Source organism: Arvicanthis niloticus, chromosome 1, assembly GCF_011762505.2.
Source record: "Arvicanthis niloticus isolate mArvNil1 chromosome 1, mArvNil1.pat.X, whole genome shotgun sequence".
Lineage (NCBI taxonomy): Eukaryota > Metazoa > Chordata > Mammalia > Rodentia > Muridae > Arvicanthis > Arvicanthis niloticus.
In genome coordinates this window covers 40,407,110-40,428,333 of record NC_047658.1, presented here as the reverse complement: position 1 = coordinate 40,428,333, position 21,224 = coordinate 40,407,110, and the positions used below count along the sequence as shown (strand labels likewise).

Below are 21,224 nucleotides of genomic sequence, written 5' to 3'. Positions count from 1 at the left end.
CTGTAAGCTTGTATCTTTTCATTCTGCTCAGTATGGAATTCACACTAAACAAGGACACCTCAATTAGCCACAGTGGGGAAAAAATGGAAATTAAGCAAATTAAGAAAAATGGAAATTCAGCCAATTAAGGGAAAAAAAAAGAATCTATAGAGGTGCTACTTAGACATTCCTCATGATTCAAACCTCTTCATTTTTCTCATCTTTCTCCTCCTCCACAGGTGTATCAATCTCTTCTCCTCTGCTTCACCAATAACACGGATCTGCAAGGAGCACGAGCCTCCAAGGACCTGAGACACACATTCACTCGTAAACTCTACCATTTGCTTGGCCTATTTATCCCAGCTAACTATGGCCAGTTTTGGCCATCTGAAAACATTTTATAAATCCCTCCTTAAAGTTTACGTATCTACCAGAACCAGCAGGAGAGTAAGACAAGATTACTGTTTAGTTGTGACTGTTTGAATGAGAATGGCCCCATAGGCCTCTATTTTGAAAGGTCAGTCCCCAGTTGATGGACCGGTTTGGAAAGGATTAGGAGGTGTGGCCTTGTTGAAGGAAGTATGTTGCTGGGTGTGGGGGAGGAGAGGACTTTAAAGATTTCAAAAGCTCACACCATTCCCAACTGCTCTCTGTCTTTTGCTTGTAGATCAGATATAAGCTCTCAGCTACAGCTCCAGGGCCATGCCTACCTGCCTGCTGCCAAGCCAAGCTCCCTTCCATGACAGTCATGGATTCACCCTCTGAGCGTGTACACGCCAATAAACTCTTTTGTCTGTAAGTTGTCTTGGTCTTGGTATCTCTTTACGGTAATAAAAAAAGTAAACTAAGACATTGGGTTACCCAAGTCAGATAGTCTCACTCTCATACTGCCAGGAGGAAGTTCTATGTGCCTCACCATGGTCCCATCTCCTTTCTCTCCTCAGCCCCCAACATCTCCTGCTGAGCCTCCTGTCTACATTAAGAACAAACTACTGAAATACTATATATAGTCAGGGCCACATAACAACTCCTTCACAGGCCAGCCATTGGCTTTGAGACAGGAGGAGCAAAAACATATTATAAGCAGGGCATCACTCTGAACCAAGTTGTTTATTAACTGTCTGGAGAATGAGGTAAGGGATGAGTGAACAAGGTCTTTTTAACCGATAGATAAAGGACAGAAACAAGCTTCAGAAACCACACTTTCACCGGATCTATCCCAGCACCCAACAGCTCTTGGTAAGGGAGATCTGGGAAACACTGTGGACATAAACATTCAAGGACTGGACAATAGATAAGGGGAGATCTTATAAACTATCTCAGCAGTCAATGTTTGCTCTGGCTCAAACTTGCATAGCAAACCCAGATGCCTATATGAAAAACATATAACAAAATACACTCAACTCTCAAACCAACCAGGAAGACTTTCCTGTGCTATACCATTCCAACAGCACTGCACTCAAAAGCAGCCCTGTGGAAAATATTAATCATCACCGGTGGACTCTTCCCAGGTTATCCAGCTGCTAGATGAGGGACAGCTGACATTGGTCTAAAAGAATGACTTTGATGAATTTGAATTCATTCCACATAATCAAGTTTCATTGGTGTTTCTCAGTGCTCATAAATAATTCACTTTCATAACAGCAAAAAGATCAAGAAAATGTCACTTCAAAAATGCAAGACTTAACATAAATCCTACCTGGATTTCCTCCTCTCAACTTCTCTGACCACCTCTTTTTATTTCTGCCCCATTATGAAGGTATTTTGCTAGCCTTCGATCCTGCATCTAGCTCCTAGAAAACTCTTGAGAACTTGGGAACTTTAGCCACCTATGGGAATTACAGGAGGGTATAATCCAAGGAGACTGGGTAGAATATCTATCATCAGTCTTAATGGCATCTGTCAAAATCCAGAGCTAGCGCATCCACCCTAGACTCCTACTACCCTCCTCGACATTAAATCTCCAAGTCAGAAGAAAATGCAGGACTCGCTGTGTTAAAGGTTAAGAAAAGAGGAGAGAGGGAAAGTGGCAGCCTTTGGGCCACTCATGTAAGCCAACAGCTGAGAAGATGTGACCTGACTCCACACATACTATTTTCATGCAAAACTCCAGGATCATGAGGCTGTACTGTGCCTTCCTCTTTTTACCTGATCATCCCAGCATCTAGGCCACCAGTCTGGCTTAAAATGGGAAGGCACAGAGGAAGGTCAAGTTTGTATTTATTTGAATATATTAGCCCAAACAATGCTATAATAACAGGAGTTGCAGAGCCCGCAAATGGAGTGCTACTTTTAAAACTGTCTATACCCCAAGCTTGCTAACAGAATCTGAGCAGCCCATAAGAAGCCACTCACAAACCATTCACCTTTAACTTGTGAGCTGTGAGTGGGGTCTGAATACATCCCTGACTACCATTTCTTTTTTTTTTTTTCTTTCTTTCTTTTTTTCTTTGTTTTTTTGAGACAGGGTTTCTCTGTGTAGTCCTGGCTATCCTGGAACTCACTTTGTAGACCAGGCTGGCCTCAAACTCAGAAATCCTCCTGCCTCTGCCTTCCAAGTGCTGGGATTAAAGGCGTGCACCACCACTGCCCTGCTCCTGACTACCATTTCTTTATAACTGACATAACTCATCTCCTGCAGCCCTTTCCCTATAATCTAGTGGTTCTCAATGCTCTTTCTAATACTGGGACTCTTTAAGACAGTTCCTAGTGCTGTGGTGACTCCCCAACCATAAAATTAGTTTTGCTGCTACTTCATAACCGGGATTATTTTACTGTTAGGAATGATAAGTATCCGTATTTTTCAATGGTCCAAGGTGACTCCTGTGAAAAGGTCATTCAACACCCCATGCCCAAAGGACGACCCACAGGTTGAGAACCACTGCTATACTCCAAGGCCCACCAAGAATTACGGTTAACAGTGCCTAGCAAAATCAAGTTGTGGTTTATCCAAAGAAGTTCAGAAGCTTCCCATTGAGACTGGGTCACCTCAAAGGTCTGAAACCTATTCATGCCAGGCAATCGGGTGAGGCTCAGAGACCCTCGGGCTAAGAATTAAGCTCTCCCATAAGTCCTGCATGATTATGGGCAGTGGGCACCAAATGCAATAGTCAATGTATAGCCAGCAACAAATCTACAATGAAATTAATCCTGCAAGACAGACTCCTCTGGCAAGATTAAGGGCTCTAACTTTTTGTCCATTGTCGGTGTGAACAGCTTTACCCCGAGAGCTCCAGCCCACCCCTAGTCGCCATCTCTGGCATCCCGTGACTCTTTGGAAAGATTTTTTTTTTTTTCCTCAGCAAACAAGAAGTGTTTGTTGGGCTACAGAAATATTCTTCAGAGAAAAGTATACATTCTCAGAATTCCATTCATAAACCCGTATGACCATCAAGGCTGGGGCCTGCTGTGCTCATAAAGAGGACAGTTAGGCAGAGGTATTAGTTGGGAGAAGAGGACAGAAACTCACTGATGTGAGGAGGCCCCACAGGGCCACCTGGACAGGCTGTGAAACTGTGAGGAGGTCTACCACTGGGGGGTTCTGCTCTGCACGGTCCCCTCTGTGAGGAAAGAAGCACTTGATACTTTCTTGCTGCTTCTGCTCTGAAGCTTCCCTGACTCTTTATTCAGAAGCTTTTGAAGGGAGCACTGACACATCACAGAATAATCCAATTATCTCAAACCTACCGAATAATGGGAAAAAAAAAAGATTTCTCTACATCCTATCTGTGGAATAGCCCAAGAATCTGATAACATTTACTCTGCAAAGTATAAGGAGGCCAGTCAGGGGTCAAAATGAAATCAGAGGAAACATCCTATGAAGTCACCACACCAGGAGCAGAGCTAGGTTTTCCTTGTCATAGGGACCTGACTAGTCACCCCTTGTCTCCTTATCACAGTCCTTTCAGGGAGTAGGGGCAGCGGGAGACCTAATTCAAATGCTAGAACTGTCCAGAAAAATTTGTAAGTTTGTGGGGGGACTGATCATCTTCCTTTTCTATTCTTCTCTTGGGAGAGGGGCTACGTTCTCTATAGGCTGATCTTTTGCTCTCTCACCCTTTTACTACCAAGTGCAATCCTGGGGCCACAGCTGCTGAGAAAACTACCCAAGCATTATGAAGAACCCCAAAATGGACAACCTGACTCCACAAGACCTGCTGCCAACAGCAGATTCATCAACTTAGGGCAGGGGCCTCCTTCCTAGTAGCCTCATATTCAAGTAAACACTGTCTTATTTAACAATGGCTTCTAAGTGCAGGAGTAGCGGTGTTGGCAACTGTATTACAGTATACTGCTGTAACTATAGCACACTGTCATTGTTGCTAATCTCTACTCCTGTCCAACTTTTAAACTGAACTTTATCATGGTCTATGGAAGGCTGAATACACACATGGCTTTATTCATCTGCTGGAGGTCATGGAATGTGAGGGGAAACTACCGTGCAACCTTGGCTACTGCATTCAGTGCCTTCAACAGGATCTGCCAAAGATCAACTTGAGACAGCTACATATGGGGTCAGTCTGACAGCTTCTCTAAGCAAGGCTGAGTATCAGGCAACCAAGTCACTAAACACTATCTCTGCTGCCATCCCACGTGGCCCCATGGAGAAAAACAAATGACAGGAAGAAGAGAGGACCAAGGAACGAGTGCTTGTTTGTGACCAAGGCTAAAGAACAACAAGCAACTTCTGTTCAATGAGAAGAAACAGAAGCCCAGCTTCCGGAAGAGGGCCTGGCATTCCTGAACAACATTCTCCCGCCCACCTGATCCCCTGGAACGGAAGGAAGATCTGAGAGAGGACACAGAGAGCCAGTGTTTGTTTCCTGCAATGAGTGAGAGGAGAAAAACGAAACAAAACAAAACAGGAGAGGAGGCTGGGTGGGAAAGACGGTGGTCTAACTGCATATGCACGTACACATAAACACACATGCACGAATGAACACTCACACACAAACGTGCAAATGCAAACACATGTGCGCACGCAGACATGTATACACACAGCTATTATTACCCAAAGAAGAGCATAAATAGGCAGAGGCTCCAGCCTGGAGCAGATGGCTGCTACCTTCACTATGTGAGATCTGCAGTTGTCACCAGTAAAAATGTGTCTCCTTGTTCTTTTTACTAAAAACTATACCCACTCTCTAACCACTTTAATGTTCTCGGGGGGGGGGGGGGGGGAGAGAGTCAAAAGACAGTTATTTAATGTCAATGTCAAACAAATATCTGTTGGTATTTCTTAAATTCTCCCCAATACCAAGTTTGCAAGCAGAATAAATTCACGGAGTTTGATAACAAATGGAGTCTACAGGCACCTATAAGGTCTCTAGTGGCATCCGAATACAGACATATGTACATCACTGAGTGTTCTTTAAAGATATGGCTTATCTGGGCAGAGATGAAAATTTAAACAATTCAGATTAAATTAGCAAGAACCACTCGTACACTATGCCCTGCTACTTATGATAATTCAATGTTTGCAACTTAGAAAAGGCAACAGAGAAAGACCACTTAAGATATGGCAGTAGATATACAGTTAGTCCAGCTTAATGCTCAAAATTTTAGATGGTCCCCAAATGCAGCTATTTTTAAAATAGCAGCAGCTGCTGCCACTAACCAAGAACTCATTCAACACTGGGCAGTCTGATGGGTGTTTTCCGGGTACCACCTGATCATCCGTTTCATGGATGGCAGACAAGCCTTACCATGCTTCACATCGAAGGGTAACATTCTACCATAGACCAAGCTCAGAAAGACCTCCTTTATTAAACCTGAATCCCTAACTCATACCATGTACTGGAAGGAGGCCCCACCACTGTCCGAACTTAACCTTTGAATCATGATACACAGGAATTGAGCAACGCAGTCCAGGATGAGATTAGCCATAGTCCCGTATGCTCCATGTTACCCCCACTCTAGTTGAGAATGTCACACTGGCATACACATGAGAAGAGCAAGATAGAAACAAAAATGTAACCAAAGGGGGCTGTCAGGAAACAGGAAAAAAACAGAACCATTCTACACACAGGCTTAGCTAGAAGATATGAGGGGACGCAGAATATTCTCCAGAAACCTCAAGGGCAAAACAAAACAAAACCACTATGAAGAGAGTCTGAAAACTTTTCAGTCCCTAAAATGATATCCCTAATTTAAATAAATAAAAAAAAAACCTAACTTCTGAAGTGGGTCCAGAAGAATGACACCCCCGCTAAGGTCAACCAGCCCAAAGCAATGCCTCTCTGGAACTAGAAACATCGCTCTAAGAACTAAAGATTGCTAGGCAGTATCCCAGAGACACGTGGATACAAACTGCTTTAGCACCTCAGTACCAGGGGTTCACAATCAGGATAGAATGCCATCTCCACACCCGGCTATAAAAGGCATATAGCACTGAGGCCCAGTGCATGTGACCCCTTCTAAATAAAGATCACCCCCACAGTGGGAGCAGCTGACCAGAACACAGGCGTTCCTGGGGAATGGAGACAAACTCTTAACACAATGTGAAAGCCAGACCCCATTTGTTCAGCTCTGGATCTGCCTACCCAACAGGGCCCATGGGCCTGTCTCATGGTGTACATCATGATCTATTTTAGCAGTCTGCAGCAGCTTGGTGGAAGACGCCACACCATTTCCAGACATACTCTGGGTCTTCCCAGGTAGCTAAAGATTAAAAGTTAAAGTAAAATCCTGCCAAACACATGGCTGGACTCTCACAGCACAAAGACTCCAGGGGATTTACAAATGCTTGAACAAGCCCTTCCACTTTCTCCCCAGGGGACATGTTCTACCAGCCTGCAAAGAAATGGAAAGAATCAGGGACAGGGAAGCAATTCTCTCTCTGCCTGTGCTGCCCTGACGACCAGTGTTTGATAAACAAGACTTAAGAATGGTATCAGGGAAGAACAAAAGAACAAAACCCAGAATTATCTGTTTTATACCAGTTGCCCTCATTTTGAGTCCCTTGACCCATCCTGAGATGGTAATGTTTTCCTGTCAATAAAGGGAGCTGAGGACCATCCTTGAAGGCTCCAATAGGCAATGACCATGGTTTCTCATTTTTAGGGCAGAGGGAAATGCAATACCTTGCATGACCACTACCTCAACCAGTGTCTTTTTAACAGGAATAAGGCTGGCCTGCCAGCTAAACTGGCTTCTAGTGAAGCCAGGCTCATGCCTCTGTGGATGTTCTGGCAAAGGCTCGATGGGGTGCTGTGAGCCAATCACAAGCTGTTGACTCTGGCGAGCTAAGAGGCACTCAGAGGCCAAGTTTAGCAGTAAGGTCTCGGGCTTTACTTTTGTTATTTTTTATTTGATGTTGTTTTGTTTTTTGGAGGAGGTGTCTGCACATGAAATCAAACACCAGAAAAGCCTCTGTGTCAAAGCATCACTTTAAGTAAATTCACTGAGAAGCCAGAAAACCACAGGTACTCAGGAGGGTTCACCTCTGGCCCTTCCAACACAAGGCCAGCTGGCCTTCGGCAAGCTGTACATCCTAGTGAACAGCCCGGGCCAGGTTCAACCTTTTAGACTTCTGCATCTTGGCCCTTGGGTGGTTCTGACAACAGCAGAGAGAGAAGGGCTCCTCTCCGCCAGTTTAGAGCTAGACATGATTTGGATGGACATGTTCCTCAGTAGCAGTGACAGTGACAAGGACAGAGGAAGCATCAGAACCACATTTTATGATTACCATCTTTGAGCTTGCTGAGGACTGCCGCTGCATACTGTACTTTGGTCTGGGAAAAGTGAACCTTCACAAAGTAGGTGCCATGCTTACCCCTGGCATAACAGCCCTGCATAAGAGAGACACAGCCAGAATTCACAGGACACTGTTTAAAACAACAACAACAACAACAACAAAAAACCCCTACCCTTCCAGGTGCTAGGAGATAGGACCACCGGAGGCTCCAAAGCCCTGGAGTCTTGTGAAGAGGCAAGGCTGGAGCTCACCTCCGCCTCAGGTTTAAGGTGGAGGGCAGAGGGCGGCAGACTAATCAACATGAAGATGACTGGGAAAGGATGTCAAGGATGTTGCCTGTAGGAAGGAAGGCGAGTGGCACAGTAAAATGGGGGCCAGAAAGTCAGACCACCATGGAGCCTACTCCTTGGTTAAGGGCCTACTCCAGAAGTACAGGTGGACAGCTGAGTTCCTCAAGGCATGGGGCATTCACAGGTGAGAAGTGAAGTGGAAGGGACCAAGAACAGGAGGCTGGAGACGCGCCATGTCCGAGAATGGCAGAGTGAAGCAGTACTTGGGACTGTAAGAGCTCAGATGGCCTATTAGAAAAGGAAGCAACTCAAAAAAGGCCCTAGCTGTGGTGCTTCTGGCATGATCATTAGCTAAGGGAACAAGAGCTTGACCCCCATGGGGAAGAGAGGTACATAGAGAAACCATAAAAGCAAGGAGACATTCCATGGGTATGGTCTTCACATGTAGTTAAAAGCTTTAAAAAAAAAAAAAAAAAAAAGCTAGGCAGTGGTGGTGCACACCCTTAATCCCACCACTCAGGAGGCACAGGCAGGAGGATCTGAGTTTGACAAGGCCAGACTGGTCTACAAATTGAGTCTAAGTCTGGATTTAAGATAGTATTTGAAAGTTAAAGATGAAGGGGATACTAAGGGACCAGTCAATACAATAAAGTGGGAAGAAGGGAGAGAGCCTCTGACCATACTCTGGTCTGAATGATTATGTCTTCCAAAACTCACATACTGAAATCTACTATCTAAGCACATAAAGGTGAGGCTTTATCGTTACCTCATGAGGATGGAGCCCTTGCAAGTGGAATAGTGCCCTTGGGAAAGAGACACCAGAAAGTTGCCTTACCCCTTCCCACCATGTGAAAGATGGCGGTAGGGGGCTGTGAACCCTGAAAGTAGGCCCTCATCGGACAGAGAACCTGTGGCCCCTTTTCTTGGGCCTCCAGACTCTAGAACCATGAGACACGAATCCATTGTTCATAAGCAGCCCAGCTTGTGACATTCTGCTGCAGCAGCCCAGATGGATAAAGGCCAGAGACAACTAAAGCCTAGATGGAGAAAAGACCAACAAAGCTGTCGCCACAGGCGAAGGTGGGGCAGCAGAAGCCATTTCAAACAAGACAGGAAGCAAGGACCAACCACCAAATGGGAAGGCACTGACAGTTATTCCCCCTATTAAAGCAAAAAGGTCAAACACAATTCCTTCAGGACCCCTCACTATGTAGGAACAACTCAGGCCTGCATGAAATCACAAAACCAAAGAAATACAGAGACTGTAACCAGTAGAGTGGCCCTTTGTTAGTGAGGACCACTAACACAGCCCAGCAGACACAACCGGGAAGAGCAAAGATACATCCAGAGAACTCAGTCTATGGATACAGCTGACTGATCAAGTTATCTCCTTTACAGAGACTTCACTCCTAATTTCTCTCCATGATGTTCCCCTTCTTCTGCCACCAGCCAGCAGTAAACAGCTTAATGGGATTCTTCAAATATTCATTTCAAATGGCACATGTGAACTCGAGGTGGGCCTTCTGCGAGGACTCGATGCCCTTGCCCTGGCTCCTTGAAGGATAATCAAGGGCTCTGACTGAAGGCAGGTAGGATAAGACAGCCTGACTGAAGTTGTCTAGAGATGATGCAGGGAAGAACTTAGCTTCAAAGGAAGCTGCTAAGGCTGCACTCTCCAAAGGAAAGAAAATGCCAGCCATCTGTGTTGCAAACATTTTAGTGGCCCCATCCAGAGTAAAGGGAAGCAGATGAACTGATCTTAATAGCACAGTTTACTTTTCCAAGTAGATTCATCAGAGCATGGAATCCATTTTTTTTTTTTTTTAAATCATGTATGCGCCGGGCAGTGGTGGCGCACGCCTTTAATCCCAGCACTTGGGAGGCAGAGGCAGGTGGATTTCTGAGTTCGAGGCCAGCCTGGTCTACAGAGTGAGCTCCAGGACAGCCAGAGCTACACAGAGAAACCCTGTCTCAAAAAACCAAAAAAAAAAAAAAAAAAAAAAAATCATGTATGCAAGAGGATTCTTCCCATACTACATCCTAGAAACTTTTCACTAAAGGCAAGGCTCACTTGAGGCGGCAGGCCACAAAGGTCAAGTGCTCCATTCAGGCACGTGTGGCTGGTGGCTACTACACACATGACAGCATAGACTAGAATAGGAGTCTACGCAAAGGGAAAGAATTCTAGCTGAATTAGAAAGCCTACAGGAAGCTGTGACCATGACTGAGTTTTCAGGACAAGGTAGGAAGACAATATTCTTGAATGGAGTCAGCGATTTTAAGTACTCCATTGTGAAACCACAAAACACGTCATCGGGACTGGTACAGCGGCCAAGGAAAAGGCTGCAGAGCGCGGCCTTGGGAAGACCAGTTCTAGCCAACAGGCACTCTGGCATCAGGCCTCAAGTCTAAGCCAGTTGGTTTTCTTTGTTCTAGTTTAACCTTCCAGCAACTCTTTGAGGAAGGCAGAATCCGTGTCATTTTGAAAATGAAGAAACTAAAGCCTACACATTTAGATTACCTGGTAATTTCTGGCTACTGACCCTGGACTCTGATCCACAATACAGGCCTTATCTCTGCCCCTGACTTCTTCAGAACCTGCTGAAGAGCCACATCGAGACCACAGCATCTGTGGAATTGCTGAGCAGGTGTTATCTAACGATGCTGTAAACAGCACTTCCCTTTTGTGCAGAGTATATAAGCTCCCCAAACACTTGCTTGTCTATACTTAGTTTGGCCACCGTTACAGAGTGGTGTGGATGCGGTAGAACTAGCTCCAGCACAGCTCAGGCGAGCTGGCCAGTCAAGACATCCCGGACTCCATTTCTGCATCCAATTCTGATGATGCTTTTTAAGATAATTTTTTTTTCAAATGCCAAGGCTACTTTAAAGACAAAATGCTGGGGGCTGGAGAAATGACTTAGCTCTTAAGAGTACTACTGGCTGCTCTTCCAGGTTCTATTTCCAGAATCCACATGGCTCACAAATTGACTGTAACTCTGGTCTCTCCATGGACACTACACTCCTATGTGATGAACAATCATACATGCAGACAAAACACCCAATATTAAATAAATAATTAAAAAATAAATAAAAACAAAATTTTGTTATAATGGATACGAACTCATTCCTATAATTCCAGGACTTGAGAAACTGAGGCAGGAGAACTGCCATGAACTCAAGTGTAGACAAAGTTACTAATGGTAGCAGGTTCCAGGCTAGCCCCAACTACAGATTGAGATCCTACCTCAAAACCAACCAAAAAGATTACTGTTTTTTTTTTTTTTTTTTCAATCCATTAAGACAAGCATAGGGAATTGTTTTAATCAATCAGGAAAAGACCTTTCACTCAGCTGAGGTCTGCATACACCTCACCCCCTTACACACATCCACACACAAACACAAATCGAATTACAGGAAGCATCAAGGTGTGTGACCTCCTACTCTGGCCCCAATTACTACAGGCATGTTGACATAAGAGTTTCCTATGAGGGCTGGTCTTCCATTCATTGATTATACAGACTTCAGAGTTTAGACAAGTTTATCAATCTGGGAGTCTTGTGAAGGATGTGTGGGGGCACTCTTCATAACTAGTTAGGGTATATGAACTCTGAGTCTCTAACTGGGCTAGCCATAAAATAATAGCTAACATGCTAAGGGAAACCAGCAAGGGGAGCCTTGCTGGCAACTATGCCTAAATATTGTTGAATTATTGAATTCAATGCAGTCCAGTCAATGCCCTGAGCCACAGCTACAGCTACAGTCTAGCTAAAAGCTGATTCTCATGTCCTTTGTCACATCCAGGTACAAGTTTAGGTATTCTACAAAGAACATATGCATAGTATAGAGAAACAAACGAGCTCCAAACACCACCACGAGACCCTGGGATCACTGAATGTTTTCCAAGTTCTCTTCACTGATTGCGTAAGAATTCCAAAACAGGTATACAAGAGAGGAATGAAAACCCAAGGGTTCAGAAACATACCCTCCTACGGAGCTGTCTTAAGTAGAGCTTGAACCTGGGACTCCTGGAAACTGGCACACAGGCATCTATCTATCAAGAGTACCATACCATACTAAACCAGATTTCCTTAGCATCAGGGTCCTGAGAGCCAAAGGCCATCTTCACGGGACGTGGGTGTTACATTTTTCCTTTATCTGTGAGAAGGAATCTTGTTCTACAAAACAATGGCGGTGCTGGTGGTGGTAGTGCTGGTGGTAGTGATGGTGGTGATACTGTAAATCCCTTTACACAAAGGACACAGACATTGACCTGTAAGAAGCGCCTGTTTGTCTAGAGTCAGGGACTTAGTTGAAGGTTAGTAAACTTGCAGCCCCCCGAATGCAGTGAATTACTTCTAACCAGACTTGACAGCAGCCACACAGCCTCCATCCAGGCTCTGGTCCTGGACTCTCAGAGCTCCCGATTCACAAGAAAAGCTAAACAAAACCCATCTCTCTCCATCCCCAGGAGGAAGAAGAGGAAGAGGAGGAAGAAGAGGAAGAGGAGGAGGAGGAAGAAGAAGGGAGCAAGAAGCAGAAATCAGTCCCCTATCTACCCATTCTTACTTTTCTGGCAGCGATTTGTGGTCCAGCAGCGGTAGTTGTACTCATTGTTGATGGTGGTCTTCTCACACATGGGCTTCTCCTCCAATGTCCCTGGACACAGGTCCCCACATTCCTTTGGGGGCTTGTTCCCCACAATGTAGTTATTGGACACTGCATCCAAGATGAGAGACCAGTCTATGGTGGAGAGGTAACAGAGGTCAGCGTTTTTCTCAATCCTGATGGCCCCCCGAGTAATGTTCCTCAGATTATAAAGCCCAATATCCTTGAGATTGGTCATCTCAAAGATGACCAGTGCGTAGTTGTAGAAGAGTTTCCAGCCACGGATGACTGTGAGGTTCGGGAAGAGGTCTCCCAGGCTCTCAAGGCCGGCCACTCGAAACAGCAGCAAATACTCGGTGATGACCGTGAGCTTGGGGAAGCGGTAGCTTCGGTAGTCCTCGGCCTTGGAGATGAGCAGGATGTGGAGGAAGCCCTCGATCACCGTGCAGTTTTCCAGGCGCTTCAGCTGCTGATAGTCATTGCGGATGTCAATGCCGGGCCCACAGACTGAAGGGAGACAAGAGCGGACACGGCGTTAAGCGGAGACCATTCTTAAGATGACCTTCCATAAAACTTGTATCATTATAAAAGAAGATGACCATTTTCTTTGCTACAGACTAAGGAGGTATAAGCTGCAGAGTGCACACCCCTACAGCTACCTAGTTACTGTCACTCAGCTGCCTACACTGGCCCAGATGCCATACAACATCACTGACCTGTGGGACAAACTGCTACATTAACCATCCTAACTGAAGCTTTCAGTCCAAGGTCACAAAGGATTGTGTGCAAAAGTCCATGCTACAACCCAAACTAGCCCATTGCTGCTAAGGTTCTCAGTAACAATACCTATAGAAAAACTCAGCAGCCGAGGTTCTAAAACCTACTGTGTCCAGAGAGAAGGACATCAAGCAACAAAGTCTACTCAAGAAGAGTCACTGTGACCTGGAGAGTAGACACCATTTGATACAGACCAATTGGCCTTATAATCAGGAGGCTCAAAAATGCACACAGAAGAAATAGCTGAAGAAAAGGCCTTATGAATGAAAGAGGCACACATTCACAAACTTATCACCATGTGCTGTGTTGATCAAGTAAGATGTTTCCTACAGAAGTTACGGAACAGCAGAAGCAGTAAAAATCATCAGTGATCTCAACAGTCACAGATAAACAGCATGCATTTACCTGTGCTGACTGTCCTTTCTCTGCAAATAATAAAATAAAATCGGCCAAGAGCATATTTGCACAAAGAGTTGTTTCACTTAAATAACACATTTAGCTAATCCAATGTCTTTCTAAAGCATCATTTTTAAAAAAGAAAAGCCAGGTACTTGTGGAGTGCCTCAGCAGGAAAGGGTACCTGATAAGCCATCCTCAGCTCAATCAGATCCTGGAACCCTCTGGGGGGGGGGGGAGAGAGGGAGGGAGGGAGGGAAGGAGAGAGGGAGGGAGGGAAGAAGAGAAAGAGAGAGAGAGGAGAGAGAGGGGAGAGAGAGGGAGAGAGAGAGGGAGAGAGAGAGAGGGAGGGAGGGAGAAAGAGAGGGAGAGAGAGAGGGAGAAAGAGAGGGGGAGAGAGAGGGAGAGAGAGAAGGAGAGAGAGGGGGAGGGAGAGAGGGAGAGAGGGAGAGAGGGAGAGAGGGAGAGAGGGAGAGAGGGGGAGAGGGAGAGAGGGAGAGAGAGAGAGAGAGAGAGAGAACGAGAGAACCCCCAGCAAGAGACTCTACATACGCATGTGCACGCACAGGCACACTTACTTTTCTCTCTCTTTCTCTTTTTTTTAATTTAAAAAAGGAAAAACTTATTTTAAATTATGAATATATACAAGTCCCTTGTTCTGATTCTCTACTGTTAAAGTAGTTGGTCGTCTCTAATTTTTCACATTATAAACATTTGTAAAATACACCTTTTTACTTACTTATTTATTTATTTCATTTGTTTTTGGTGTTTTGGTAAATTGGCCTTAATACTAGACCTTTTTTTTTTTTTTTTTTTTTTTTTTTTTTTAACTCTGGTGCCTGTGTGTGCATCTATGCACATGAGTGCAGTGCCCACAGAGGCCAGAAGGGGGGTGTCAGAGCCTTTGAAGCTGGAGTTACAAAGGTTGAGAATCACCTAAAAGTGGAGGCTGTTTTTAATCACTGGGCCATCTTTCTAGACTATAAACCTTTTATTTTAAAAAGTTTGAAATGTATATGGATAAAAAGCCTTGGTCACCGCTTTCTTAGTATCTAATAATCCCAACCACTACTAAAGCTTTTCAGATACCATAAAGTTTTCTGATCCACTTAATTCATTATTTTGATTCCATGAGAGATACAAAGAAGCTCATAGCAAAAAACCAGGAGCTAAGAGCCATGGCAAACAACTGTCAATCAAGACAGGGCAAGATGAATGGAACACACAGTGAAAGCCTACTCCAATTTCCAATAGGACAAAGGAGCAGTAGCATCAAAGATGGGGTTTTTAAGCAACCTGTGATATTATGGAGGCCAGAGACAGGTGGAATGACAGGAAGTCATGGATACAAAGAGGGATCAAAGGAAAGGAGGCTGGTAGAATCCTGTCAAGAAGGATCACAGGAGGGGATGAACACTACCTCATGGGAGTGGAGCCACTCTCAAGAATCCAAGAGGGGAGAGAGAGGCCCAAAGGAGGCCTTGTGCAGGGTTAGTCCAGAATAGCCTGAAGTGCAGTGGATGGAAGAAAGGAGACATTCCCTAGACATGATAGTCACTGAAGGAACTAGGCAGAGATCGATCAAATGGTGAAGTAGAAAGCAGGAAAACAGAGAGAACTTGAGCACCTAGAATATGAATCCCTTTGGTCTAGTCTTGTCGGTTTTCTGAAGAGGAAACAAGGCCCTTCATACAGAAGAAATGGGAGAAGGGCAGCCTCAGCACCCCTGACATACTGGAGGACTCTGGTGCTCCCTACCACACCGCACCTGACATCACATAATCACTGCTTTGAAGGTGAGCTAGAGGATTAAGAAGAGTCTACACAGTCATACCTGTGAGTACTTTACAGTGACATTGGCACAGGTTTGTCTATAGCTCCTACTCTTGGGTCCTTTGTGGGCCTTGTGACAACGAACAGCTCTTAACAAAGCCTTGCAGAGCATATGGCACTGCTGCCTCCTCCATGCTCCCTAGATGTCATGATCCCACTGAGAACCATTCCTCCCCTCATACCTGGCTACTAACTGGTGATTCCTGTCTTCAGCTTTCTGACATCTCCCTCAGAAGTGGCCTCCTAGGCCACCCATATTCAGAGTGACCCTGGAATGCATGCTTCTGACCCAGACTCTGTTTCCATCTCACGGAGCTTTCTGGTAACCCATTCTATTTTCTTCCTCAGCACTGACCCACTCCCCAGCTGCCATATCTTGTTCAATGATGCTGCCATGTAACTTGCTCGTGCTGGAAGTAAGTCTTCCCAATTTAGCTCGTCCTTCACCCAGCACACAGGCCATCTAGTAACACCCACCTCTAGAATTCCCTTCCAAACCTAATGGATTCTTAGGGACTTTTCTCATGACAAACCTCCGTCTTCCCCTTTGCAATGCTCACTGCTCACCTCCAGGGCCATTTGTTTCCCACTCAGGGTAGCCCCCACCTTCTTTGGAGCCTAGCTCCAGGCTTTCTTATCTTCCCTCCACTTTGCTCACTACCATCATGATGGCGCTCAGGAGTATGGAAAATTATTCTCTATTTCATTCTTAAGTCTGTCTCCAGAGGCTAGCATACTGCTTGATATATGGCAGACACCAGAAGAGACACACACACACACACACACACACACACACGTACAAAGCACAATAAATTGTACCCCGTTGCAGAGCTTGACTATCCTTGGCCCAGGGAACGGCACTTTTAATAGCTGTGGCCTTGTTGGAGGAAGTGTGTCACTGTAGGCATGGGCTTTGAGACCCTCATCCTAGCTGCCTAAGATAGTCAAGTCTTTTCCTAATAGCCTTCAGATCAAGATGGTGAAATCTCAGCTCCTCCTGTACCATGTCTGCCTGGATGCTGCAATGCTCTGGCCTTGATGACAATGGACTGAACCTCTGAACCTTTCAGCCAGCCCCAATTAAATATTGTCTTCTCTAAGAGTTGACTTGGTCATGGTGTCTCTTCACAGCAATGGAAACCATAACCAAGACACCTGTCTTTGTCATTTCACCTCTGCAACTCTGATCTGACCACTGACATCTTCGGCCTGAGTGACAGCAACACCTTCCTCTAGTGTTGCCTAATCCATCCTTGACCAAATACCAAGTCAACAGGCTTCTGTAAGAGTTCAGGCCCATCCACTTCTATCTCATCTTCTAGCACATGCTTGCTTAGCACGCTTGTTCATTAGCCTCCGACGGGCTCAGCTCCTCCTCACTCATGGCCGGCTGCCTTGACAGGGCTCCCCTTCACACTACCCCATTCTCTCTTTGGTCCGGTTCAATTCAAACTTCACCTCCACAGAGATGCTCTGTGCTAATGCCTGAGCTTCAACAGTTCCCTCCTACAACTCTCATCTCTCCACTTCATGTTTACCCAGCCCCCGCAAATTGACTCAAAGTCCGTAAGAATAATGTCACCAAATCACTCATCAGAAATGAGAAAAAAAAATTTCCTGCACCCAGCCTAAAATATCTTATTCCTTCTATACCACTGTCAATTATGTGTATTAATTTGCTCTTAGACTTTACAGGTGTATTGAACTATATCGCTGTGCTCAACATGTGCTTGATCATATTATAAAAGTATTAGGTATCAAGTAATTTGGTATTTTCTCCAACGAATCATAAAAATTCAGGACCAAGCGAAGAAACAAAGAGAGACATAACCTAGTGTCTTTCACATGCAGTCAATAAAAAGAAAGTATGAAGGACCTGTTACCTCCTGCCAGCTGGCTTCATGTCACACAGAGCTGGGACTGGAAGCTCCTTAGAATGAAAGAGCCATTTCCTTATTTACACCCCCCATCCCCATTTATAGAACAAAGGAATAAAATAGGAAGAAACTACCCCCTTATTCCGGAAGGGAAGACAAGCCCAAGCCACAAAGTACAAGGCAGGGCCCAGCAACCAGCTGCTTTGGATTCTGACCGACACTGTTGGTCTTTGGGTGTTTTGTGACAGAAAAAGAGAGTAATCAAGCTGGACTGTGAATGATAGTACAGTGTTCAAAGGCACAAGCCACAAACAGGAAAGCGAATGTAGTGTGCCTGCCTGTCAAAGAACCCACGAGCAGAGGGAGAAAGCACGGGTAGCAGACACGCCCTCCGCTCGCAGCTGGCCCAGTCAGTCCTGAAACACTTTCTCCCTTTCAAACCCAACAGATATTTGGCAGATCCAAAAGAGACCCCAACGCTTGCTTTCAGGATATAAGACAGATCTGAAAATGTAAGATCCAAGGTGGCCCGCAAAGACCAGTAAAAACATATGGAAATGAAGGTCACTTGGAACAGGGAGGAAGGGCAGTATCGGGAGGAGATGAGGGAGGACCCCAGCTTCAGGGTCCAACCTGGGAATGAGTAATGCAGAAGCAAAACAGATGGAGGCCACCAGGCAAGAGCATGTCACCCAAGGCCAGAATCCACTTCTGCAAAAATGCCATCTTAAATAAAGCTTTCTAGGTGTGAGGGTCAGTCCTTCCCAAATCTCCTAGGTATTTCCTAAGTCAACTGGCAGAACTTCTATTCTGCCAAACTCAAGGGAATGGTAGAAGCAATCTATACATATTTGGAACATCAATCTCTAAGAACTTCTACTAGGAGAAAGGCTGATGATGGACAATATCTGACTGAGAAACCTTACAAAGCTGGGTATCAAAATGTCTGGATGAGCTTTCCATGTTCAGCATTTGTCCTGTGCAAGGCACCACCGGGTCCTGGAAGTGACAAGGACCTTAACTGGGGCTTGAATCCCAGAATACCCTTTGGAATGTCTTCTGTTGGCTCATGCCCTCAAATGGACAAATTCCAACTCTAAGCCTCACCTGTAAAACAAGCTGTTGCTACCACAGTGACATCAGGCAAGTGTGGTTGTCACTGTCCTCAAGGGTATGAGGAAGGCTACATCACAGACGAAGCAAGCATTAGCAATCCCTTCATTCTCTTACCCCAATCTAAATATTGTTAATCTGCTAATCTGATGAGGAGATAGGAAGCTGGCAAAACTGCTGGTTAATCTACCACCACCACCACCCCCCACACACACACACATATACACAACAAGAGTATCATTCCGTTACCCATTTAACAAAAATATTTTCAATTTTGATCAACTTCCCTTCAGAAATATGGGACAGTCTTGGTTTATGGTTGGAAACAAAAGTTACGGAGCAGAATCTGAATTTTGTTTTTACTATGGGTCAATGGAGTAAAGACACATTGGGGAACCAACCATCTCCAGTTCTGAGAGTGAGGTCCAACACAGCAAAGCTTTGGCATTGTGAAAGAAGCCCAGTTTGGCTTAGCCAGTGGCTCACCCACAATAGTCACTTCTCAAAAAAAAAAAAAAAAAAAGAATGCACTGGTACCAGTGAACAAAAAAACACTTCTAGATGCCATCACTTTGTTAAAGTCAAAATGGCAGGGGATAACTGTCTATGAACTTTGCACAGGGAGAGTGAACAACCCTCTCTCTAGCAACTGCCAAACTGATGGGGGTGGGGTAGCGTTCTGTAGCTCAATGGGCAGGACTCTGGAGCCATAGAGAAAGAGGCTCACAGCTCTCACTAGATCTAATGGGCCCTGGAAGACTTCAGGAGGGATCTGTGAAGATGGTCCTGCCAAGACTTTCTGTTTCTAGGACCCCAAATGAGATCTAACAAAGTGTAAGGGGAAGGGGCCCCCAGGCAGAGTCTTGGGGACAGTGTGGAGCTGAGTGGATTGGTGGCAGCTTGAGGAAACCCCAGGGGTGCAGCAGCTGCAGCAGAGGGAAGAGTAAAGACTTAAGCAGGACAGAAGCTAGAAAACAGACCAAGAAGTGCACCCAGGGGGCCTGCTTTACTCTGCATGGAGGACAGGCATTCAAACGCCCTAGCATGCAGCAGAACTGTTACACCTTGAAGGCCTGCTAAATCACAAAATGGTCCCAAAATCTGCATCTGAGAATGGCACATGCTGATTTTGATGTTTCAGCTACCATTCTCTGAGATGAAGTGAGACCCAGGAAAGATAGCCCCTCTTGTTACTACCCTTTCTCTGCACCCACCAAGATCTTCAGTGTGACCCGGGGAAAAACCTATAACCTGTATATATTCCTTCTCTCCCCTCCTATGTCCCTTCCTCCCTCCCCACCCCATGTGTGCCCCACGTACTTGGTTATGCAGGTACACATACCTGTGACTGCACACAGAGGAGGCAGAGGATTGTCTTCTGCCGTTTCCCACCTTATTGCCTTCAGAGAGGTTCTCAGTGAACCCGAAACTTGCCATTTTGGCCAAGTTAGCTGGCCATGGACCTCCTGGACTCCACATCCTCCCCATTCCCCAATGTGAGGTTACAGGTACACACAGCCATGTCTGCTTTTGTTGCTCTTGTGTTTTGCTTTGACCCGAGTCCTTGGGATTCTGACACAGGCAGGTCTCCATACTTGCATGGCAAGTGTTTCTTACCCACTGAGTCAGTAGCTGAGAAAAAACCCCAAGCAACCCATATAGACAATACACGAAACACATGAATGCCAAGGGAAAACAATGGGGCAGAGGGTGAATACACAGTCCTCCCACTGCGGCTGATACCACTGTCCTTTATAGCCTGAGAGCCCCACCCCAGAGCTCTGAGAAGAGGACCTCTTCCTGCCATAAACTGTAGCTAGCCAGAAAACCAGAAGAGGAGGGGGAAGAGTGTTATGGTAACAAGCACGAGTGATACTCCAGTTTGTCGGAGGAGAATTTCTGTGTCGAGTGTAAACAGACACAATTCATGTTAAGCCTTTTATCTTCATGTGTCAACGCAGACGTGTTTACACTGTGTATGTACATTTCTCTTTCACACAGACAAGAGAGCCCGGCCACCTGACACATTCAATAAGTGAGGGCAACGGCAGGAATGTAAGGGATTTCCACGACACGGGTGACTTTGAGAACAGAAATTAAAATAAAACAAAGTGTAATCTGAATGTGCAAATTGTTCTTTGCTGCCCTACTGAAGAGCTGTCTCACCATAGAAACAATCTAAAAATCTATGCCCACAAAAAAAAAATGCAGTCCTGAACGCTGGGGACACTGAAACCAAGGCTAGATGATGCAAGGACTTTACAGAGATGGATGTGACACTTTTTATCCTACCATGCCAATTAAGAAGTGGGAAATTTACAGGGAATTAGTTCCAAGGCAAGAGAACACACTCCAGTGTCCCCTCCATGTAAGGCATCTACTGTGCAGAACGAAGCAGGGTTTGCTTCAGCAGAAGGGCAACTGTTTTCACAGATCTTCATAAAAACAACCTGGCTTGCTCAGATATTCTTCATGCCATTCTAGTCTTAAAATATCCAAAAAGTCCAGTACCCAAGGTATCTGTTCTTTAAAATAACACCCTTGGAAAAGGTTCTAAACCTTTCTTATTATCTCCACTCCCCATGATTGGCACTTCTTAAAAACCAGCATAGAGGGCCCAGTACCTGCCTTACCACACCTGGTGTGGGGCTCAGA

At 45.3% G+C, this 21,224-nt stretch overlaps 1 protein-coding gene across 2 annotated transcripts in view; it reads right to left on the bottom strand.

The window, feature by feature from the left end:
- Igf1r (insulin like growth factor 1 receptor) overlaps nucleotides 1-21,224 on the bottom strand; it is a 279,402-nt gene that overhangs the window by 218,059 nt on the left and 40,119 nt on the right. For both annotated transcript variants that reach the window (XM_034512795.2, XM_034512804.2), the window contains exon 2: nucleotides 12,535-13,080. In XM_034512795.2, the coding sequence (XP_034368686.1) occupies nucleotides 12,535-13,080 (546 nt within the window). The remainder of the gene's footprint in view (nucleotides 1-12,534; nucleotides 13,081-21,224) is intronic.